Here is a 23,019-nt window from a genome sequence, read left to right as displayed (position 1 = left end):
CAGCACACTGGTCGGCGTGGGAGCCCCTCTACTGACCGGTAGTCGGTGTGGAAGAACAGCTCGGCCGGCAGCTGGCGGAACAGGCGGTGTCCCTGGCCCAGGCCCAGCAGCAGCAGGTGTCCGTGGGAGTCGCTGCAGGCTATGACGGCGCCGTCGCAGCCCCACGCAGCGTCGAAGATGGCCAAGCAGCCCTGCCCCGAGATGCGGTCAACTTAAGTCCTTTAAAGCGGGTGTCCCACGCGAACATATAGGTATGCGAAGCATATGAGAAAGAGGTGTATGTAACTTAAACACTGTTTAACAAGTGTCTAAATTCATATGCGAAGCATATGAGAAAGGGGTGTCCCACGCTCTATATAGGTATGCGAAGCATATGAGAAAGAGCTGTATGTAACTTAAACACTGTTTAACAAGTGTCTTAATTCATATGCGAAGCATATGAGAAAGGGTGTCTGTAACTTAAACACTGTTTAACAAGTGTCTAAATTCATATGCGAAGCATATGAGAAAGGGGTGTCCCACGCTCTATACCACACTGGTCGGCGTGGGAGCCCCTCTACTGACCGGTAGTCGGTGTGGAAGAACAGCTCGGCCGGCAGCTGGCGGAACAGGCGGTGTCCCTGGCCCAGGCCCAGCAGCAGCAGGTGTCCGTGGGAGTCGCTGCAGGCTATGACGGCGCCGTCGCAGCCCCACGCAGCGTCGAAGATGGCGCCGCAGCCTTGGCCTTCGATGCGGTTGTGGAAGGTCGCTATTGTTTCGCCTGTTGGAGATAGGTTTATGGTAAGTCTACATAAGTTTGATATACAATATAAGTATGGGTCAAACGGACAAGGGAGACTCTTAAGTTTTTTTAAACAACCTAAAAACTATGACTTTCAGAAATTCATAAATTTTCCAGGACAGTAATGACAAGGGTTTTAATTTTATAGCCTAGCCTTTGCCTTCTATACAGTTGTGGAAGGTCGCTATTGTTTCGCCTGTGGGGGATGGATTTGTGGTATATTTCTACAGGAAACTATAGGTAGATTTTTTACAATAGGTCAACTCTTAAAAGAGTTTATTGATAATATTGATGTCGATTCAGAAGGCACAAAATTATAAAATGTCAAATTACAAATTTTGCCAGTGGAAAATAAGATTTACGGAAACATTCATAAAGTCGAATTAAAAAAAAACATTTTGACAGCTTTAATATTATAAATGCCTGTATCCCAGAGTACGCAGAGACTATGGACCTCCATGTGCCACGATCCTGACATACTTCTTTCGCTTCCTCTACATTCATAAATCTCCTCATCGCTTGTCAGTTTCGGAAACTCCTAATGTTGTTTTTCTTCAGTATATCGCCTATTTGGTGGATATGTCGCAGGCATCTGGTTGAATCTCCTTTTTGGTTGAATGACTAGCGCATTCATTGCATGGTATGACTCTGCCGAACGTTGATTGTACCAGCGTCACAAAACGTCCAACTAGTTAGCGGACTTAAAATCAAACAGATAGTGAATTAAGTTCAATGTTTTCCCACTGCGGCGCCAGTAGTCACCAAAACAAATATGGCGTCTAACAGCTGTCACAAAAAGCACTGATATTTTTGACGTAAATACGATGAACGTCTATGGTTTTGGTAAGGGGATGTATCTTAGAAAGTTGAACTCCCAAAAAAAATGGGCATCACCATTTTCGTTATATCTTTTGAAATATCGTAAGCATCTTAAATTAATTTATACCACTAGAGAGCTGAGATTCCAAAGAACAGATTTAAATAAGTAAGAGCAGTATGGCATTGTGGGGGGTAAGGGGAGGCTTCCCACCATTTCGAGATAATTTTGCTGAAAACCCGGATTTGTAATTAGTGTAACTGTTGACTCGAATATGCTACAGTATTGATATTGGTGGTTGGTTTATATGGCCTCGCTTCGCTCGGCTCTTTACCGTTTAGGAAATACCGGCCAAATTTGTATTGCCTCGCTTCGCTCGGTTCTAAAAGCTTGAGAGTATGCAGGGTTGAAATGTGTGGCCTCGCTTCGCTCGGCACTTTACACTTTAGGGAATCGTGGTTATGTTTGTGCTGCCTCGCTTCGCTCGGCGCTCTAGGTTTTAAGAAATACCGGGCTGGTATACACATACCTCGCTTCGCTCGGCTATTATTAGGGTTTAGAAAATGCCGATAAGGTTAGGCTTTAGAGAATGCTGGGTTGAGATATATGGCTTCGCTTCGCTCGGCTCTTTAAGGTTTAGGAATTGGCGGTTAAGTATATATTGCCTCGCTTCGCTCGGCTCTCAAGGGTTTAGGAATGCGAGGTCGCTTCGCTCGGCTCTAAGACTGACCGGTGGCGGCGTCCCACACTCGCAGCTGTCCGTCGTGCCCCGCGGACAGGAACACGCCGCGCAGCCACGGGTGCGCCTCCAGGACATACGCCTCGTCCGAGTGCCCGAACAGCACTTTCACTTGGGTGGCCGTTTTTGAGCACCATACCTGTGAAGTAAAGATTTTGTTAGAGGCGAAGTGGTTGTAGGCCGGTGGTATGAAAAACCAAGGATGATTAGATTATTCATCAGATTTTTTATGTAAAATTTCTCTATTAGGGTACAAAAGTTCTCGAGTGGCAATTGTAGTGTCGGATGCCCTACAATTAGCAGGACTGACATCTTAGTCGGTAAATTTTATAATGAGGTTTTTCCTGAGGCTGCTGCTATTCTATTGAGGATATCATAGTTTGACCGCCGTCGCATGCGGACGCAAATTTAGTTAATTGTTTATGAAATATTTTATCTGATTCATGTATCAGCATTTCTTCTAACTGTGTCAAGAGTGAGCTACAAACATGGACTAGTGAACTTTGTACCAACATGTCGAACGCGGAAGCGAGCCCGTTTAACCGCAGCTCCAGGACTGCCCGGAGCCCCCCTCCCGCCTCCCCCTGCACGGGGGACCATCAGCATCAGGAAGATAAACCTGCACCGCCTGTGATAGAAGTTATTTCGACCCCTGAGATTCAAAAATGGATGGCCCATATAGAAAGTTGTCTAAATGAGGTCTGCATTATCTCTACTGAAGGAAAACTTAATTCGGACCAGAAGTTACGAATAGCCACCCTCTGCCGTAAGATTGGTGCTGGGACCTCACAAATGGCTGTGCAATATCAATCAGTGAAGCAGCACGCGATCACAGCCCAGGAGAAGATAGAGCATCTTTATGAACAAGGAGGTGTACGAAAATGTCTCGAAGCCCTCAACACTTCGATCCAAGATGTGTGCAAGAAGCAGCCAAATCCAGCAAGCAGCAGACCTTCCTTTGCGGATGTTATCAAAAAGGGTAACAGCCAGGTCATTAGACCTTCCAACTCCAGCTCTATAGCCATTTTCCCAGAAAATAAAGAAAAAAGTAGCGAGGAAACTAAAAACTTAGTCCAAAAAATAATCAGTCCTGAAGAATTAAAACTGCACGTGAGTAGCGTCAGGAAAACAAAGAACGGTGGCGTCATTATTAGCACTAAAAGAAAAGAAGACATCCAGAAACTGAAGCAATGCGAGAAGTTCAACTCTGCTGGCCTAACTATCTCAGAGGTCAGCAAACGGAAACCAAGAATTATTATTATTGATGTACCCAATAATTTAAGTAATACTCAGGTAATTGATTACTTATACGAACAAAATATTACTGACCATTTCCCAAACTCAGAACGAGATTCCATAGTAAGCAGTATTAAACTGAGTCATCTATCAGGAAAGAAAGGAGGCCTTAATTCTAATTATATTTTGGAAGTCCCAGCTGACGTACGGAAATTATTGATATCACAGCGTCGAGTATATCTTCACTGGTCATCATGCCCCGTTAGAGACTACACATATGTCTCGAGGTGCTTCAAGTGTCAGCAATATGGCCACTCAGCCAAATTTTGCCGAGAGCCCGAGTCAACTTGTGGCCACTGTGGCCAAGTCGGCCATACCATCAAAGAGTGCCCCCAGACAACTGAGCCCCCAGTATGTGCGACGTGCCTCCGCTTCAAAAAACCTTGTGACCATAAAACCGGCGAGGAAGCCTGTCCAGCAAGAAAATTTGCCGAATTGAACATGATAAACTCTACTGATTATGAGGTCCGAACAAACGCTCTTGTTTAAAATAGTCTAGAACGTGATAATTTACCTACGTTATTATTATGACACCGTTTTATTGATTATTAATCTTAATGCTACAACACTTTTCACATGCTGACATAAAAACCTTGCTGACAAGTCTAAAATAGTCTCGTAATAATTTTGTTTTGTTTACCTCATTATGCCAATTTACCTAATAACCTAGTTTTTATATCTATGTATGTCCCTCATTAAATTTAAACTCTTACACCGTTAGTTTTATATAGCTCGGATTAGTTAACTAAATTTTACTGTATTCTTCTGGAATTTTTAAGTTGCATGATGTGCTCTTTAAGCTTACCTGAAATACAAAGTACATAGCGTACCTTAGTTCAGGTTTGATTAAACTATTTTAAGTTCTTTAAAACATATTTAGAATAGTTATACCTTATATGATTTTTGTGGAATTTTAATAAAATTATCTATTATCTATTATCTATCTATTATCTATATTCACCAGCAGTGGACTATTTACGGGCAGATGATGAAAGTACATGAGTAGACTTTGTTACCTATAGATAGCACAATATGAGCCTAGTTTTGATAGCTATGTTGATAGCCGACAATCTAAAATGAGTATGGGATTCATTACAATTTATGTGGAATGCTATTTATTTTCCTTATATTATTGAAAAAAATAATAAAAATTACTGCGGCAAATTAGTTCTACTTATTAACATAATTATAATAATAAAAACTTTACACTTACTCTAATTGTACAGTCAGACACGGCTGTGACTATGTACGCGTCGCTCACGTCCCACTGTACCATCGTCACTTTCAGCTTCTTGTTGTCTGTCGTTTCACCTGAAAGGTACAAAAAATATATGTTAATACAGGATTTAACATTTAAATTAGTGAGTCTCGGAAAGTCTACAGGGTGTTGCAAAAAGGGAAGCCGAAACCTATATGTGTAGTATACATATATATGCACTTACGACTGTAATCCCCAAGGGCCCCAGAGGTCGCTCACAAGCGATCCACCAACTTTTCGCAGCACATTTGTACTCACGTGACAGGTTGCGAACCACATCGCCGTTTTGGAATAAGTACAATGCACTTAGGATACACATCTAGAATCTAAATGTGCTGGTTTTCTCACGATGTTTTCCATCACCATAAGAGCACGTGGTATTAGAATTCATTAATACAGGCCAGGATTTGATCCCACGGCCTCTCGGTTGAGAGGACGAGGCCTTATCCATTACGCCACCACCGCTCTTGTGTAGTATGTTAAATCTAAGCCCGAAAATGAAATCAGAATTTCGAAATTCGCGATATACACGCTGGTTTCGGCTTAGTATACTCTTTTTGCAACACCCGGCCTAGTACAGGTTTTGATAGTTCGCAAAAACTACAACGGGACGCAAGACGAAAGTAATCCGTCGATCTCGTTCTCTAACCCGCGTAATGTGAGTGAGCGCGACGCAAAACTCTTGTCAAGTCTTGGCGTGCGCGTCTTACGCCCTGTGCTAGGGCTTCTGGCACACCTTTTAGCGCGTCTACCTATATATTTCACGAAGGTTCATGAATTATTTTTTTTAATTTTCGTAAATTAGTTCTTTTTTTTATGAGTTTATTTGTAGCTCGCAGCAGTGGCGCCACCTAGCCACCTCGCAGTACTAGACACCACTTGTTTGTTATGTATGTAGTCGCTGTCTCTAGCACATATGTATGTATTCACTAGTGTAGTACCGGCGGGCTCTATGCGCAGCACAGTGTGTCGCCACTGCGCGCACTGCCGGGACCACAGCGCCGCCGTGCCGTCCTTGCTTCCGGACACGAAGCGGAGGCCGCGCCGCGCCCAGCAGAGCGAGTCCACGGCGTCGCTGTGAGCCGCTGTCTCTAGCACATATGTATGTATTCACTAGTGTAGTACCGGCGGGCTCTATGCGCAGCACAGTGTGTCGCCACTGCGCGCACTGCAGGGACCACAGCGCCGCCGTGCCGTCCTTGCTTCCGGACACGAAGCGGAGGCCGCGCCGCGCCCAGCAGAGCGAGTCCACGGCGTCGCTGTGAGCCGCTGTCTCTAGCACATATGTATGTATTCACTAGTGTAGTACCGGCGGGCTCTATGCGCAGCACAGTGTGTCGCCACTGCGCGCACTGCAGGGACCACAGCGCCGCCGTGCCGTCCTTGCTTCCGGACACGAAGCGGAGGCCGCGCCGCGCCCAGCAGAGCGAGTCCACGGCGTCGCTGTGAGCCGCTGTCTCTAGCACATATGTATGTATTCACTAGTGTAGTACCGGCGGGCTCTATGCGCAGCACAGTGTGTCGCCACTGCGCGCACTGCAGGGACCACAGCGCCGCCGTGCCGTCCTTGCTTCCGGACACGAAGCGGAGGCCGCGCCGCGCCCAGCAGAGCGAGTCCACGGCGTCGCTGTGAGCCGCTGTCTCTAGCACCTGGAGGGTAGATAGTTAGTATCAGCAACAGTTGTACCATGAAAGTATGATGAACATCATCATCATCATCATCAGCCCATAGCAGTCCGCTACTGGACGTAGGCCTCCCCCAAAGCACGCCACTGGATGCGATCTTTAGCTTTCCGAAAGTTTAAGAAAGCAGTAATTTTTTAAGATACTATATTTTGATGATGTTTCTTTTCCTGCCCGAATTGGTCTATTATTTCTATGTATAAGCCATTCTAATGACTGAAGAAGTTGTAAAATTCATATATTTATGTATTACATGTAAGCTAAGAATTTAAAAGATACTGAAGAAGTCTTGAATGGTGGTAGACTATTTGTTTTTATCTTGACATTCAAAGAGAAGCTGTAAAAATCTCTACTAAACATATTTCATTTTGTTTCCACTTACTCTTCTTGGACTGGCGCCTGGCTCGATCATGTATAGCCTGACGTGGTGGTCCGCCGAGCCGGCCGCCAGGAATGCACCACCAGCCGACCTGGAAACAAATTTAAATTATATATTATGCTTCAAGAATAAGAAATATATATAAATGGTATTTGGTTCGGTTTTTTTAACTGCCTAATTGTTTCATTCTTAATTTAGGGACCTATAGAGTTGTAGATAAGATGGATACTAAGCGAGCCTGATGGTTTATTTAATAAATATATAGCCAGGCATCTACCAGGGTGTCCACTTAGAATCCTCAAAAAAATTCCCTGACTTTCCCTGACCATTTCAGAAATTTTCCCTGACCAGAGACAGGCCAGTTTCACTCCGCGTATGACCTTAAAAAACGGCGGCCACCTCTGCGGGTCCAATCTAGTCGGCTGCCGAGGGTTGCCGCAAGTAAAAGACGACATACGCGCGCGCGCTATTTAATTTAATTCGACTACGTTAAATTTTATATAAAAAAAAAAATAGAATTAAATTTACAGACACAAGACTACCCTCAAAATGTATTAATGAATCGATTATAAAATGTGCGCTGAGTGGGATTTCGTGCTCAACTAAACCATCACAGAACATCATGATCAATTTCATCTCAATATTATCACATATTATGAAGAAAAAACATCTTTTTTGACTGAAGTAAATGTTTTGGGTTTGTATTCTAAATAATTCAAATTAATTTTGTTTTAAAATCATGACATTCTTTTTACAATCTCAGTCCGTTGCTTAGTAAACGTTGTAGTTGTTAGTCTGTGGTGCTGTATGCTAGATTCCGTAAGAAGTTACTCCTAACCGAGGCAACCCTAAGGTGGCTTCTTTTTCAATGTGTATAACCACTTATAACTTATTATGAATCGTAGTGCAGTGAAATAAGGCGCATATTCCCTCAAAAATAAATTGATAGGTAAGTAAATAAAAACGTGTGCGGCTGGAACGCGATCTAAATTAGATCTTATTGTTTATGGGATGTAGCCATATTTCTTTAACCTCTAGAATGCCGTGTGCCAGATCTGTCCCAACCCCCCTTGTCTGCCTAGTGACAGATCTGTCCCAAGAGCACTTCATCGCGATTTTTGTGATTTTAGTTATTAATTACCACGAAATAGAGTATGGAATCACCTGTAATTTATTATATATGAATGAAACAACCATCGACAACATTCATTGAGTCAAAAACTTCACTTGTTTACTAGGAGCGCGAAATTCAAATTTTGGTACCTTGAACAGTCCTTGTACTCGCGACTGTTGGTAATAAAATAGTGATTTCGTATGGAAAAAACGTCAAAAGGTAAGTAAATACTATATTTTCTTGTTATTTATTCAATTTTGAAGGTATAGTGATAAATCAATAATATAAAAAGTTACAAAAAATTTAGTTTTTATTGATCTAAAATTGTACCGGATTATTGCCTGAAGGGTGCGTAACTTTCTAAACTGTTTTCTAGTCTTTTATGTAAAAACATCAATAAATAATTTATTTCATTTATAAAGATAATTTTAATGATAATACATATTTATATCGGTTTATTCAATAAATAGCCAAAATATTAGAGAATATCTATATTTATCAAGGTGCATCCAAAATTCACACACACACACATACGCAAACAAAATGGCCGCCGCTCGTGTGTGTACACGAAGTGCGTTGGGTTGTTATACAGCGTGTTTTATTTTTTAGCATCTTCGCTCTAGTGAACGTGAAGTTTAGGCTCTTTAGAATGATATGGGTGTGGAGATGAGTCTGAGAGGGTGATCATCTGTCTTATTTATATAAATTTATATATGTATATATTTATAGTATCATATTTGTGGAAAGTAGGCTAACAAATAACTAAATATGATTCAGTAAGTAATTTACGTTTAAGTTTTTATAATTTAGTATGCTAAAATACGAAACATTATAAAATATTATCATTCATGTTTTATTTCATCAAAAGTGAACACCCATGATTTGGGACAGATCTGGCACACGGCGCACTGGAGCAAGCTCTTGTCACGCACACATGCACATGTACAGAAAATGGAGTCTTTTGAAATAAAGCAAATTATAATCAGTTTTCAAAATGTAAATTATGAATCTATTTACTCTAGAGCTAATATTTTATTGATAGCAGTTGATAGCTATATAATCTCTTCAAGTAATACATATAAAAAAACATGAATTGAAACTAAAATTATATTGAAATAGAGGTATTTTTCTGTGATGGGTGCAGTTTCAAGTAAAAATCTGTAATCAATGACCTATAGAAATCAAATTAAAATTCATTGTAACACGTTCATTAGTTATCTGACAATAAATTACAATCCATACATTATTGAGTACCAAACAATAATACCCAAATATTCATATAAATGTGATTCCCGCGCGGGCGCTCTCTACTGTCAAAAAGCGCCGGCAGACGGCAGTTACATGTGTGCGCGGCTGCTCGGCATAGGAAAGGTTAAAAGCTATTGCGAAGATGGACTTCTGTGCTAGTACTAGTTATTATTCTGTACCAGAGATCAAAATAAACAAAAGCTTGATTTGAAAGTTTTCCGTTCATTTGCAACACTTATTAAAAAAAACTTCAACTGGGTAAAATATTTGGCTGTAAAAAGTGTATATTAAGCCGAAAGAGACGAGAGTGACTCAAGCAGATCATTTTGAACAACATGAAATTCCAAAATAAATGATTTTCCACACAAACTTTGCTAGTCAGGTGAAGTTATATGAGAAAAAACGCGAATTTCAAAAACACGTAGAACAAAAGTTCTTTTAAGTGATCCCTTGAGTATTATTATCTCCTATTTCGGCTATGTACGAGTACATCTACCACTATTGCAACATTATGACTGTATAGAAAGCAATGATAAATAAGTACCTACCTAATTGTTTTGTACAACAAAGTTTGAATAATTTTATTTTGCCATAATGTGTAATTCTTTTTTGTATTTGCAAAATTGAGAAATAGGTGTATTTTTTATATTTTCAAAATGTCATTTTACTTTTTGAAAAAAGTCATTTAAAGTTTGGAAACCCAAGCGGGATCCACTGGTTATTATTGCAAAGTAAGACGTTAGTTAGACCTAGTTAATTTTATTTAAGCACACTTATTGATGGTAGGATTAGTACAGAGTGCTTTGAAGAAATACGCGTTCTCATATTTCTTTTTAAATGAGAGTTTGGAGGCCGGTAGATAAAATAAACTTTTTAATTTGTGTATTAAACTTGTACTAGCACCTTGTATAGTAATCTTAGGACCTTCAAAACTTAAATAACTCGAGTAAAGCGTGTTAAGCTTTGTAAATACCGTAATTAATTTAAATAAAACAAAACCAAAATAAAATATTTTCGTATGGGCGCGACGCTTTAAAAAAAATCATTAGGTGCCGCGTGGAGGCGACGCTTCTGCAAGCGCTCCCGCAGCCGGAGCAAAGCATAAGAATTCATGAGTGAAATGAGCGCCGACAGCAGCGCGTCTGCACCAACACGTTATGTGGGAACTTATTTTCATCACGAACTCTTTAAAAAAAGTTGTTTAGAATGGCAAGCTGAGTCAAACTCTTTTCAAATAAATTTAATTAAGGGAACATCATTTTACTATTGAAAAACGTATGAACTGAGTCTCGAATCTGGCTAACGAGATTTTATTTTATAACGTACGTATTTTACGTTTAAAATAGAAGAAAAAAAACAATAATTAGTAAAGGAAAGAACTACATTTTCGCAAAAATATATGCTTTACTAGTCATTTTTCCCTGACTTTCCAGGTGACCCATCAATTTCCCTGACTTTCCATGACCACCTTGAGCTTCCCTGACTTTTCCCTGACTATCCCTGACTTTCCAGAAAGTGGACACCCTGTCTACATAGAATACAGTAGAATATTTATATCTTTATTGCATTTAACATAAAACAGTTAATATAAGTATACGTATACTAGAAACAATGGACTTTTACTGTCAACGCCCCTGCTTCAGCCACTATTGCCTACCTTTCCAGACACTTTCAATGCCTACCTCAGTAACCACTATCACTCACCAAGCAGCGCAGATCACGTAGCCTTTTGGCTACCTCTTCAGACACTACCATTGCCTACCTCACTAGCAACTATAGTCTACTACACTACACTCACCAGGCGGCGCAGATCATGTGGCAGGCGCCGGGCCGCATGCGCTCCACGTACTGGACGGGCTGCGACAGGAACTGCCCGGAGCGGGAACACGTCCAGAACGCCACCGACCCGTCCGTGGACGTCGACGCCGGCGTCTGTGGCGTGTCGCTTACCTAGTCAGGTGTCTATAATGGCTGCTTTGTAAGGAATCTATGACGAATTTGCCTACCTTGTCGGCTATTTTGGTGTATCTGCCTACCTTTTTAGATATGTTGGTGCCGCCTTCCCTTTTAGACACTATACCTACTAGTTGTTTGTGCCATCTACCGTTTAAGATACTACTGAGCGTTTTTGCCTACCTCGCTAGGTACCTTCATTGTCAAAGCTCCTGTTTCAGCTATTATTGCCTACCTATTAAGAGTCTTCCTCTGCCTACCTCACTAGCAACTATAGTCTACTACACTACACTCACCAGGCGGCGCAGATCATGTGGCAGGCGCCGGGCCGCATGCGCTCCACGTACTGGACGGGCTGCGACAGGAACTGCCCGGAGCGGGAACACGTCCAGAACGCCACCGACCCGTCCGTGGACGTCGACGCCGGCGTCTGTGGCGTGTCGCTTACCTAGTCAGGTGTCTATAATGGCTGCTTGATGAGGAATCTATGGGCTTTTTGCCTACCTTATCGGCTTTTTTTAGTGCATCTGCCTACCTTCTTAGGTGTGCGCGGGCTGCCTACCCTTTTAGTTACTTATTTATTAGCGTTTTGCCTACCTTTTTAAGTATGCTTGTGCTGCCTACCTTTTTAAATACGCTTGTGCTGCCTACCTTTGTAGGTACCGATTAATAGCGTTTCGCCTACCTCATTAGGTTTTTTTTAGTATCTATTTTCGCCTACCTCTTAAGACACTACCATTCCCTACCCCACTAGCAACTATAGTCTACTACACTACACTCACCAGGCGGCGCAGATCATGTGGCAGGCGCCGGGCCGCATGCGCTCCACGTACTGGACGGGCTGCGACAGGAACTGCCCGGAGCGGGAACACGTCCAGAACGCCACCGACCCGTCCGTGGACGTCGACGCCGGCGTCTGTGGCGTGTCGCTTACCTAGTCAGGTGTCTATAATGACTTCTTCAAGCTGAATCTATGGAGGTTTTGCCTACCTCTTCAGCTATTTTATTGTGTCTTTCTACCTTTTTAGATAAGCTGGTTCCGCCTACACTTTTAGGAACTACAGTTGTTGCTTATTCCACCTACCTTTTTAGATACTACTGAATGTTTTGCCTACCTCGCTAGGTACCTTCATTGTCAAAGCTCCCGTTTCAGCTATTATTGCCTACCTATTAAGAGTCTTCCTCTGCCACCTCACTAGCAACTATAGTCTACTACACTTCACTCACCAGGCGGCGCAGATCATGTGGCAGGCGCCGGGCCGCATGCGCTCCACGTACTGGACGGGCTGCGACAGGAACTGCCCGGAGCGGGAACACGTCCAGAACGCCACCGACCCGTCCGTGGACGTTGAGGCTAGCCAGCGGAGGTCGTTGTCTTTTGTGGGCGACCAGTGGACCTGAGGGTTGGAAGGTGGGGTTAGGATTGTTGTTTGTAGGTTTGTAGGGGATGGCTTTTCATGTTGGTGACAAATATTACAGTTTTAAATAGGGTTTTCACCGTAGACGGATTAGCCTGTCAGATTAGTTATCATGCAGTGGACTGTCCAGGGGGCGGTACTGGCGTACAGTTGACATATCATTTGGGGAGACAAACCATACCAGATGCAGTTGCATATTACAGATTAAATTTTCTTAATCGCGAAGTAAAAGAATTATGCATTGTATCATGCAGGATGACAGAAATTGTCGCCATCTTTGAGAAATCATTACCGCAATAGGCTAATAAGGGGGGACTGGCATAGTGCGATTTATCACATTCAACCCACGCATCACCCTGCACCTTACAACGAACCTAGTGCAACCACATATGACTAAAGTAGTTACTACCTACTTAAGTATAGTATAACTCACAGCAGTGATAGTGCCGGTGTGTTGCGTGAGAGAGGCGACGGGCGCGGCCGTGTCCAGCCACCATACTCGCACGGCTCTCTCCACGCTGCCCCGATAGCAAATAAGAGAGGGCATAGCACGCCACCTTGCGGTACGCCAGCATTGGTGCAGCACCATTTAGAATATGAATCATCAATACGGATGCGTTGCTGGCGCCCATGCAAGTAACTATGAAACCAGTCACTATAAACAGTGTCTTCTACTCATTTATCATGTTAATAGTATAACTCACAGCAGTGATGGTGCCGGTGTGTTGCGTGAGAGAGGCGACGGGCGCGGCCGTGTCCAGCCGCCACACTCGCACGGCTCTCTCCACACTGCCCGCCGCTAGTAATGCTCCGTCCGATGTTATGCATACGTCTGTTATCTGTGGGAGAAATGGTAGTATTGTCTATGAGTGTGTTATGGAGGCGTAAAGAAGAGAACAGGTCTATTGTGGACTCAAGTGTAAGTCAATATCTGTAGCCCTATAAGCTCCACAGGGGAGTAACAGGACTATAAGTATGTGTATGTTATAGTAGTGTACTTGGCGCTTTCCCATTAGGTTTAAAACTTATATAGGGTGTCAGATGTCAGCCAAAACAAGGTGACCACTTAATTTTTACCCAATTTAAAAAGATATAGAACAAAAGGGCTCTGTACCCCTTTTTACTTTGCAATACTAATTAAGCCCTGTATAGTTTGTGCTATGTTATTAGCCAGATAAACCGACTTTTGTGGCTATCCTTACGTGAGGTCTATTTCCAGCATCATCATCACGACCCATTACGTCCCCACTGCTGGGGCACGGGTCTCCTTCCAGTGAGGGAAGGGTTTAGGCCTAGTCCACCACGCTGGCCAAGTGCGGGTTGGTGGACCCCAACACAAGCAAGCTTGTGCTGAGAGAGTTGTCGGGTAAGTGGGCAACCCGACTGTCAGATGTTTTCAAGCCGCCCGAAGGCCTCTGACTAGGCTTAACGACGAAATTTCCAGCAATGGACAACAATTACGGGCATGTTATAAATAAATTATATACAATAGTATACATGTCATATGACATACCTCTGCGCCGGCGCCTCTCAGAGTAGCCAACAGGCGGCCGTCTCGCGCCGACCATACTTTTACTAGAAGATCATCTGCACCCTGGAAAGTCACAAAGACACAATTTTTTATTTACAATTCCTTATAAAAACACACAATACGCACACCTTCCACTCCCTGGCAAGATAGACAGATGTATGTAAAAGTGTAAAGTATGGAAGGATAGGGGAGATAATGGGATGCATGCCTAGGGCAGGGAAGGAAGGAGAGGCGATAGATCACGAAAGGACCAGGGAGGTAAGTAAGAAAAAGGAAGGCGACAACTGTGTAACCTGTGTATGTGTTGTGTAAAGTAAATAAATAACTTATCTATCTATCTATCTAAGCTTTGCAGGCTTACTACGCTTTGCAGGTGGAAAACCATCCAAATACCCAACAATAATAAAACACAAACTTACCGTCACAACATATCGGCCCGTACAATCGAACAGCAAACAGTACACCGCGCTCAGATGCCCCAACGTCCTTCTCTGCAGCTGCAGCCCCGACAGCAGGCGCGGGGACACGAGCCCCTTGCCCCCGACCCCGCCTAGCGCCGCTGCGGAGCCGAAGCCTAGCTCGCGGCGGGCTATTCGTAGGCTGTAGGGGCCTATGACCTAGCTCGCGCCTACACACACAATACATCTTCCACTCCATTGCAGCTGTCTGCACATACTACACATATCTGCCTGTGCAGATATGTGTAGTAGTAGATGAAAGTATAGAAGGATAGGGGAGATAATGGGATGCATGGCTAGGGGAGGGAAGGAAAGAGAGGCGATAGATCAGGAGAAGACCAGGGAGGTAAGTAAAAAAAGGAAGGGGAAAACTACGCTTTACAGGTGGAAAACCATCCGCGATACCCAAAAGTTATATAACATAAACTCACCGTCACAACATATCGGCCCGTGCAATCGAACAGCAAACAGTACACCGCGCTCAGATGCCCCAACGTCCTCCTCTGCAGCTGCAGCCCCGACAGCAGGCGCGGGGACACGAGCCCCTTGCCCCCGACCCCGCCTAGTGCCGCTGCGGAGCCGAAGCCTAGCTCACGGCGGGCTATTCGGCGGACTGTGGGGGAATGAGGGGGTTAGTGAGATAGTGGTTCTGGTTGTGAGAAACAAAATTTCCAGTTTTTTTTTATAATAAGGGAATGCTTTAGTAAGAAAATAATATAATGTTCGTATGATTTTAAGAAAAGTTTTTTGATTTTCAAAAACTGCTTTGTGAGAGTGAATTATTTTGTAAGAACACACTTTTGTAAGGAAATAACAGACTAGCTGTAATATTTGTAACCAACACGCTAAGAAGAAGTGAAGACTTTCGTAAGAAAGCACTATCGTTATATTGAAAATACGTTAGATAGAAAAAGACTGCTTTAGTATCAAAAAATATACTTTAATAAAAGTTTTCTGTTAGTGTACAAATAAAGAATATTATATCTATCTACTTAAGGAAGAAACAAAGATCTTCTAATAAAATAGGTATGCACTGCTTGCGCCCTTGTTTTTGTGTTGTTCTTAATTGCGTGTATAATATTTTAAAGTTTGTGTGTGTGTGTTTTTTGTATTTTAAAGTTCTCTTCTTTTCATTGAAAATGCATTTTATATTGGTGATGAATGGTTGTACTTGTGTAACTGATGTCACTCACCCAAACTATGGTCCTCCTTATACGGTGTATACTTAGGTGGGGGTCTAACCAGGGTGTCTCCCAACAAGGACAGCTTCGCAGCCACCTGCCCCCGGGACGAGCTGAGCCGGAGCGCCTGCTGGCACACCTCGGCCAGCCTCTCCGGTGGCATGTCTTTGTACTGTGATGACTGCGGAGAGAGAGACAGGTTAGTTGCAGTACCAAGGCTTCATAAGTTATTTTTAATATGTGTTAGATTAGTGTTTGTCAGTATTAAGTTTTGCACTTTTATGTTTTGTAACTGTGTTTTATGGATATAGTTATTCATAAAATTTTAGTGGGTTTCACATAGTGAAACGTAGATGTAATGGCTGTTAGACATATGGGTGTAGGAAGGTATAATAACAGAGATCAATCAAAAGGAGCTTCGTAAGGTTCCTTTATTGATTCATACTCTGGTCTGCCCTGCCCGTAATATAATATTTCTGTGTCTTCAAATCATACAAAACAAACTTTCTATACAAACTGAAATAAAATTTATTTATTCTTGGTTCTATTTGATTTGAATTTGCCCGCGAAGCGAAAGCGGCCATTTTCGCCATTTGATCAGCCAATCAGAGCAAAGCAATCCCGGGTAGAGGCATTCGGAAACGTTCGGGCTAGTTCGGCTTTCCTCGCGCGGCAGAGAGGGACAGAAGAGCTACGCTTACGTGGCTTACTAAAGTGCGACAGAGAAAACCGCGACCCTAATTACGCCACGCTACGACCTTCCATTGCACTGAATTATTTCAATTTTCACAAATCTCTGAAATTTTCACATTTTCTCACTGAAACATCACCAAAATGATTTTCCCTTGTAACCACCGATTTTTAGCGATGAAATATACATAAATCTCATTTTAGGCAAAAATGCATTTTTCTCGCAATTGTCGTATTTCCCGTCGCTCTTTTCAGTCAGAAACGTAAATAAACACTATTTTTACACTGAAAAAGCTGAAAACTTACCAATTCATCGTAAGATTGTGTGTGCTCATTGCCCTCCCAGTCAGTACGTCGAGGCAGGACCTACAATACAAAGGACCATTAGAAAAACTTTTCAGCAAACTTTCAGGAACTTTGACAAACGCATCCACGTGCGTTTGCGACCAAAACAAGAAAATAAGCTCCTAAACCCGGTAGTAAAGTTTGTACTCACCTCGACGCTTTCTAGCTCTTTTATCAAAGTCTGCAACAGAAATGTTCATAATTACCACATGATCTTTTAGATAATAAATATTTACATCAATTGCCATTCAATTTACCTTTGCAGTTTCCTTCAGGGGCCCGCCAGAAAGAAATTTCGCTATCAGAAAGTAGAGTTCTGAAACCGGGAAGGCTACCATTACACGACCTCATACGTAAGGCATCTTAACTTTTCAGCTTGATTTTGAAGCACTAGACTTACCTGGAGAGACATTTCGGTCCTCGTTGGACTCCTCCATGATCCTTATTGTAATTCAGATGTTATAATTCACATTACACTTCACTAACAATATAAAAATCGAGCAAACATAGAACAACTTGCATTACTATTGTTGTCGAAAGATAACGCAGTCCGTAATAGTACCAAAATGGCGGATGTGCCGTCGGTAAAGTGGTGTCGACAGGTGTGAACACAAAAGGGGTTCCATACAAAAGAGTTGGGTAATTTTTCACTAGGTGGCACTAGTGTCACTTACATTACATGCTCAGAATAATAACAGCTTGCTTTACTACCGGAATTTCAGTTTTATCTTTGTTTCGGCTTTCTTATTACCTACCTACTTTCCACTTACCTATCAGTTTTTCGGATTTATCTTAATTTCATCACATTAATTTCTGATCAATGATGCAGTCCTGAATTTTGAATAGTGGCAACATTCATAATTCAGGTTCATTTGTTTATTTTTTTTCAGAACAGCAACATTTAATTTAGAAACGTCAAATCCTGAAGATGCTGCTGTTGTGGTGATCAAAAAAATCCTTCTGTTTTTTGGATTCGTATTATAAAAGTTGATAGGATCTTGAAAGAAATATGTCATAAAACCACCAAGTGAATCCATATCATAAAGCCGGCGAGTCAGTGCAGTGTGCTATACAAATACTTACTGAGGAAGGGCGGGAACTTTTTGCTGATGTGGTTACCAGTCCAGAAACTCCAGGCTCCAGCATTCAATAACCATCAGAAAGGCTCCTGATATTCGCTAATATGCTGCCTTAATTTTTTTAGCAGTTTCTGAACTTAAACCGTGAGTATTTTCCACAGAACTTCTACTATTCCCCTGGGATAATAATAGAAAATCAATATACATTATTTCTAGTTGTCCAAGCCTCATTCTTTATTAGGTCAAGGACGAACTTATAGAGTTGTACGGGACCTCTGGTAAACAATCTAATAAAAACTTTTTGAGGTTGTTATTTTCCATCTATTACCATTTTGTGGACAGTATAAACAGATGATAACTTTTCAAATCCATCACCAATCTTATCAAAGTAAATTTTATGTTAATTGGCAATCATACAGCTAAAGAACTAAATAAATTAATTTATACTAATCTCCTCTAATTTAGCTCCTATAATTAGCATTTAAAACAAACTAGAATAGAGTATAAAATTACTTTATTAAACACCACAAAAATCAGTCATACAAAAACATAATAGAAACTAGAAATAATGCACAATAGGCGGCCTTATTGCTAAAAGAGATCATTGACAGGAAACCTCAACCTTACCTTAATTAGATCTGCAGGGCTAGAATGGGGCACAAGACAAAAGATGTCCGGTGCGCTTGCTATCCAGGCTGCACAATGTGAGTGAGCGCAATGTAATACTTTTATAATGTCTAGCGCCCTGTGCTATGTAGTCCTGCTGGTTGAACTAATGTTAAAACTAGGACTTCTGATATTTCTTTATTTACAAGTTGTTGCTTGTTGTAAGGTATCCCAGTAGATCCCTTATTTACAAGTACAAAGAAGAACCTAACAAGTGTTAAACAATGTAAAATCTATATCAACCTTTTCATGGCAGCAATCTTTTAAAATTTTAAAGCTACAATGCAATTCAGTTTAATAATTTAATATACTTTGGAAACACTGTATAAAAAATTGCCAGAAATGCAAAACTTGGGGTCTTATCTGGCTGTTTCGTCCATGCTGAAAATTTTACGAATTTTTATGAAAAGTCTTTCACAATAAATTATGAAGTAAAAATGTTGTATAAAAAGTGAAAATTATTCCTGCAAGTTGCTTACATCTAATACTAAAGCCTACCTCACTACTGGCCTCAAGATTTCTTCTAAACCAGCAGATAAATGGAAAAGGTAGTCAGATATCAGGGGGCAGATGATGAGCCTCATAAATAACCTAACCAACACAGACACTTTAAACTTATTACACCCTTCTTTTTCGTTGGGGGTTAAAAATTGCGGACAAACAGACTGAAGCTGGGCCAAGTCATCCTCAGTTGGGAGTTCTGCACACCCAACCCTTTAAGCCTTTTGATTTTGATTTTTATATGAAGTTGTAAAAGTAAGTTAGGCTAAAGTAAGTTAGTTCGCATAGTTTTTCATACATAGTGCATAGTTTGCGGTCGACGCACATGTATGAAAAACTGGCTCAACTATGTGAACAAACTTACTTTAGATGGCAGTGGACACTCGGCTTTAATCACAGCAAAGTAGTTTGTCCATAGTCCAAAGAGAAATATTATGAAGTTTTTGCAAGTCCCTTTCAATTGCATTATCTGAAATCATTATAAGAATTTAATTCTCTACCATTTTGGAAATAGGGGAAAGAATTACCTGCCTTAATATTTCTGCATAGTACACTGTATAGTCTCTCACTGCTACAAAAACCTCCTTATGTACTACCTAACTTCGCGTTCCGCCTCTTGTTTCAATAATGTGTATAAATCTATTTATTATTGTTACAGGTAGCGATGCTGCTGTCAGGATCCTCAGCCGGGGGCGGGGGCTCCACCGGGGGCGGGGTCACGGCGCTGGCCGGCCTCGGGGGCTCGCTGGAAGACAAGGACTGCGACCTGCTCTGCCCTGTCTGCTTCGAACTGATCGAGGAGGCCTACGTCACCCGCTGCGGGCACTCCTTCTGCTACGCTTGCATCACCAAGTCCATAGAACTGCACCGAAGATGCCCAAAATGCGGAGCAGCTTTGGCCTCACGAGACCATATTTTCCCGAACTTCTTGCTCAACGAGTTGGTCGCTAAAAGGAGGTTGAGAGAAGCCAGACGGCCTTCTTCGGTCAGTGTAGCCGGGTCCTCCAGCCATCCAGATGCGGAGAGATTGAGGGCGTTATTAGCGGCGGAATCCAGGAACTTGGCCATGCCTGATGTGGAGCTGATGCTGGATGTGTTGACGCGACGGAAGAGGCTCTTAGAAGCGGAGTCGGCCGCTGCTCACCATAGACTGCTATTTGAGTTTTTGGCCCAGCTGCATCGGCATAGACAACATCAGTTGGACCAGCTGGCTCGCGAAGCGTCATTAGTTAAGAAGGATATGGAGCACGTGTCAGGGGTGTTGAAGGAGTTGCGAGCGGGCGCGGCAGGGCTGGCCAAGCTGCCGCCTGACCCGACGACAACGGACCCCGGGCCCGCTGGCGACGCCGTCAGAGCCTTACGGAGGGAATTAGCAGACTTAGCAGGAAGCGTCAGTGAGGCCGCAGCAGAAGGAACCACCTCTGTAGCCCCAACAGGCTCCTCGCAAGCCGATGACGACGAAAGCTTCGCCGGATCAGCTCCGAATGGCGGAGACGCCCTGTCAGCTAGATGGAGACGCCTCAACGCTCATTTCGACGACTTCGTCCAGTGCTACTTCGCTCATCGCGCGGATGAATTGTACTTCCCAGGGTCTGGCGGGGTTACTCCGGCTGCTACTCCAGCCCCGTCCATGGTGACTGCTATTGGCACCCCCGGAACCACTTCCAGTGAGGCGGACAAAGTCCCGCAAGCGCCAGAAATGGAGACCAGAGCCCAAAGCGCTGCAGGCGGTGACCAGAGGGCTCCAGAACAGGAAGCTAATACAGAAGGGAACACCAAATCCTTCAGGCCGCAAGGCTTGGACGCCTTCAGGGAAGATCTAGTCGCTTTCACCCGCTACAGGGCTTTAAGGCCTCTAGCCACGCTCTCCTACTCCAGCGATGCGATCAACTACTCCACAATCGTTTCCACCATCGAGTTCGATAAAGACGAAGAGTTCTTCGCGATCGCCGGCGTCACCAAACGGATCAAAGTCTTCGAATACGACGCAGTAGTTCGTGACGCGGTGGACGTGCACTATCCGTGCGCAGAGATGCAGTGTTCGCACAAAATATCCTGTGTCTCCTGGAACGCTTACCACAAAAACGTCCTGGCGTCTTCAGACTACGAAGGCACGGTCAGCGTGTGGGACGCGGGGACCGGGCAGCGGACGCGGGCGCTACAAGAACACGACAAACGCTGCTGGTCAGTCCACTTCAACCGCTCAGACGTGCGGCTACTGGCTTCAGGCTCTGACGACGCTCGAGTCAAACTATGGGCGTTGAACGCTGAGAGATCTGTAGCGACTTTGGAAGCGAAATTCAACGTTTGCTGTGTGCGATTCAATCCGCGATCGTCCTGCCATCTGGCGTTCGGTTCGGCGGATCATTGCGTTCATTACTACGACTTGCGCGCCCCGAGGCAGCCGCTAGCGGTGTTCAGGGACCATCGCAAGGCGGTTTCATATGTCAAGTTTTTAGATGCTAGAACCCTGGTTTCTGCGTCCACTGACTCGCAACTGAAGCTGTGGAGAGTTGAGTCCCCGAGATGCGTGCGCTCGTTCACTGGGCACGCCAATGAGAAGAACTTTGTAGGGTTGGCAACGGACGGCAAATATGTCGCTTGCGGGTCGGAAAATAATGCGTTATACGTGTACTATTCAGGGTTGTCGCGTCCGCTTCTGGCGTACCGATTCGACGCTGTCAGGGGCTTCTTGGAAAGGGAACGAAGGGATGAAGAGCCTTCTGAGTTTGTGTCGGCGGTCTGTTGGAGGAAGTCTGCAGACCAGCAGGTGTTGTTGGCAGCTAATAGTCAAGGTACCATTAAGGTTTTGGAGCTGGTTTAAGAGACGTGTCTTCTCTTTTCAGCGCATTGAACGATATAGTCTGAAGGTTTGGGAGAGAGCAGGAAAATACTAAAACGATTATTGCAAGGGCATTAAAAGTTATGTTTACGCCACTTTTGGTACAGTGAAAGACTCATAAGAATTTAAGCTTAGATACTTACTGATTCTTATTCGTGAGTCGTAGGACTGAGTTTTTGAAGAGCAAATTTTGATCTTTGACTGTACTTTTCCTAGTAGCAAGTTATGCACTGAATGCTAATCGTTATTGGCTAAAATACGAAATTTTTAACTGAGGCGCAAACATTCTATAGCAGTGGCGACATCTGGTGTCGAAAATAGAAACTATTTTAGATTAGTAGCTATCTAAATGGCCATTGGAGGTTCGTATGTTTTACGCTTAATGTGGTCTACCATTCGAAATTAGCTTAATCGGTGTTTAAATAATAGCTAGATGTCCAGTTCACTATACTTAATTATTATGATGTGTAAAATAGGATGTGTAGATTCGTTGTAAATAACCTGTTTGTGAAAATCAGATTTCATTTATTTCTTAGGTTTATGGTCTTGTTTATTTCAGAAAGGGACTGAAATTATAAGTTTGTATTTAGGTAGGTATATACCTAAATAGGGAGATTAGAGTTGCAGTAAAGAAATTAATAATGAATTAAATAAATGATTTCCAGCTAGACAAAAAGGAGTAGAAAACAGAAGTCTGTTTTAATTATTGTCAGTAAAAAAAATACTTTTTCCGGATATGCCTTCGCGTGATTCACTAATAAAATCCTACCTAGTGCCTCGAGTGCGAGATTTTTCACCTATCGAGAAGTGAAATCAAAAAGCAAATTTGTATGGCGCGGGAGACACGCCACCTAGCGGTAAGTGAAAAAAACCGGCCAAGTGCGAGTCGGGCTCGCGCACAAAGGGTTCCGTAGCAGCAAAATTACAGTTAAATCAACCTATCTCAAAAACTATAAGAGATACTTTGATCAAACCAAAAATCGTTGAAAGAGTTAATTAGCATGCATCACCTCTATTTTTTTTAGAATTTTATACCCCGT

The 23,019-nt window shown here is 42.9% G+C and overlaps 2 protein-coding genes across 2 annotated transcripts in view; one reads left to right on the top strand and one right to left on the bottom strand.

Annotated features, from left to right (window-relative positions):
• Positions 1-17,474, bottom strand: part of LOC105395746 (bromodomain and WD repeat-containing protein 3) — a 91,849-nt gene extending 74,375 nt beyond the window's left edge. Inside the window, exons 1-18 of the mRNA XM_048629744.1 lie at positions 17,292-17,474; positions 17,149-17,207; positions 17,043-17,072; positions 16,853-16,912; positions 15,869-16,037; positions 15,107-15,288; positions 14,637-14,834; positions 14,200-14,280; positions 13,391-13,525; positions 12,496-12,665; positions 12,051-12,197; positions 11,565-11,711; positions 11,114-11,260; positions 6,957-7,044; positions 6,385-6,541; positions 4,847-4,944; positions 2,329-2,476; positions 565-760 (exon numbers count right to left, since the gene is read on the bottom strand). Coding sequence (XP_048485701.1) covers positions 565-760; positions 2,329-2,476; positions 4,847-4,944; positions 6,385-6,541; positions 6,957-7,044; positions 11,114-11,260; positions 11,565-11,711; positions 12,051-12,197; positions 12,496-12,665; positions 13,391-13,525; positions 14,200-14,280; positions 14,637-14,834; positions 15,107-15,288; positions 15,869-16,037; positions 16,853-16,912; positions 17,043-17,072; positions 17,149-17,207; positions 17,292-17,328 — 2,249 coding nt within the window. The 5' untranslated portion in view covers positions 17,329-17,474. The remainder of the gene's footprint in view (positions 1-564; positions 761-2,328; positions 2,477-4,846; positions 4,945-6,384; positions 6,542-6,956; positions 7,045-11,113; positions 11,261-11,564; positions 11,712-12,050; positions 12,198-12,495; positions 12,666-13,390; positions 13,526-14,199; positions 14,281-14,636; positions 14,835-15,106; positions 15,289-15,868; positions 16,038-16,852; positions 16,913-17,042; positions 17,073-17,148; positions 17,208-17,291) is intronic.
• A 318-nt stretch (positions 17,475-17,792) lies between these two features.
• LOC105382059 (E3 ubiquitin-protein ligase COP1) lies at positions 17,793-22,080 on the top strand. Its single transcript, XM_038110783.2, has 2 exons — positions 17,793-18,114; positions 19,796-22,080. The coding sequence occupies exon 2, from the start codon at positions 19,802-19,804 to the stop codon at positions 21,959-21,961; it is 2,160 nt and encodes a 719-aa protein (XP_037966711.1). The 5' UTR covers positions 17,793-18,114; positions 19,796-19,801; the 3' UTR covers positions 21,962-22,080.
• Positions 22,081-23,019: the final 939 nt, after the last annotated feature.

The sequence above is a fragment of the Plutella xylostella genome, chromosome 24, assembly GCF_932276165.1.
Source record: "Plutella xylostella chromosome 24, ilPluXylo3.1, whole genome shotgun sequence".
Classification (NCBI taxonomy): Eukaryota; Metazoa; Arthropoda; class Insecta; order Lepidoptera; family Plutellidae; genus Plutella; species Plutella xylostella.
The sequence above is the reverse complement of the archived record's forward strand: the minus strand, read 5'-3'. Positions and strand labels throughout refer to the sequence as shown.

What these genes read in the sequence shown, in the direction of transcription:
- LOC105382059 (XM_038110783.2), top strand. Translation starts at nt 19,802, where the DNA reads ATGCTGCTGTCAGGATCCTCAGCCGGGGGCGGGGGCTCCACCGGGGGC.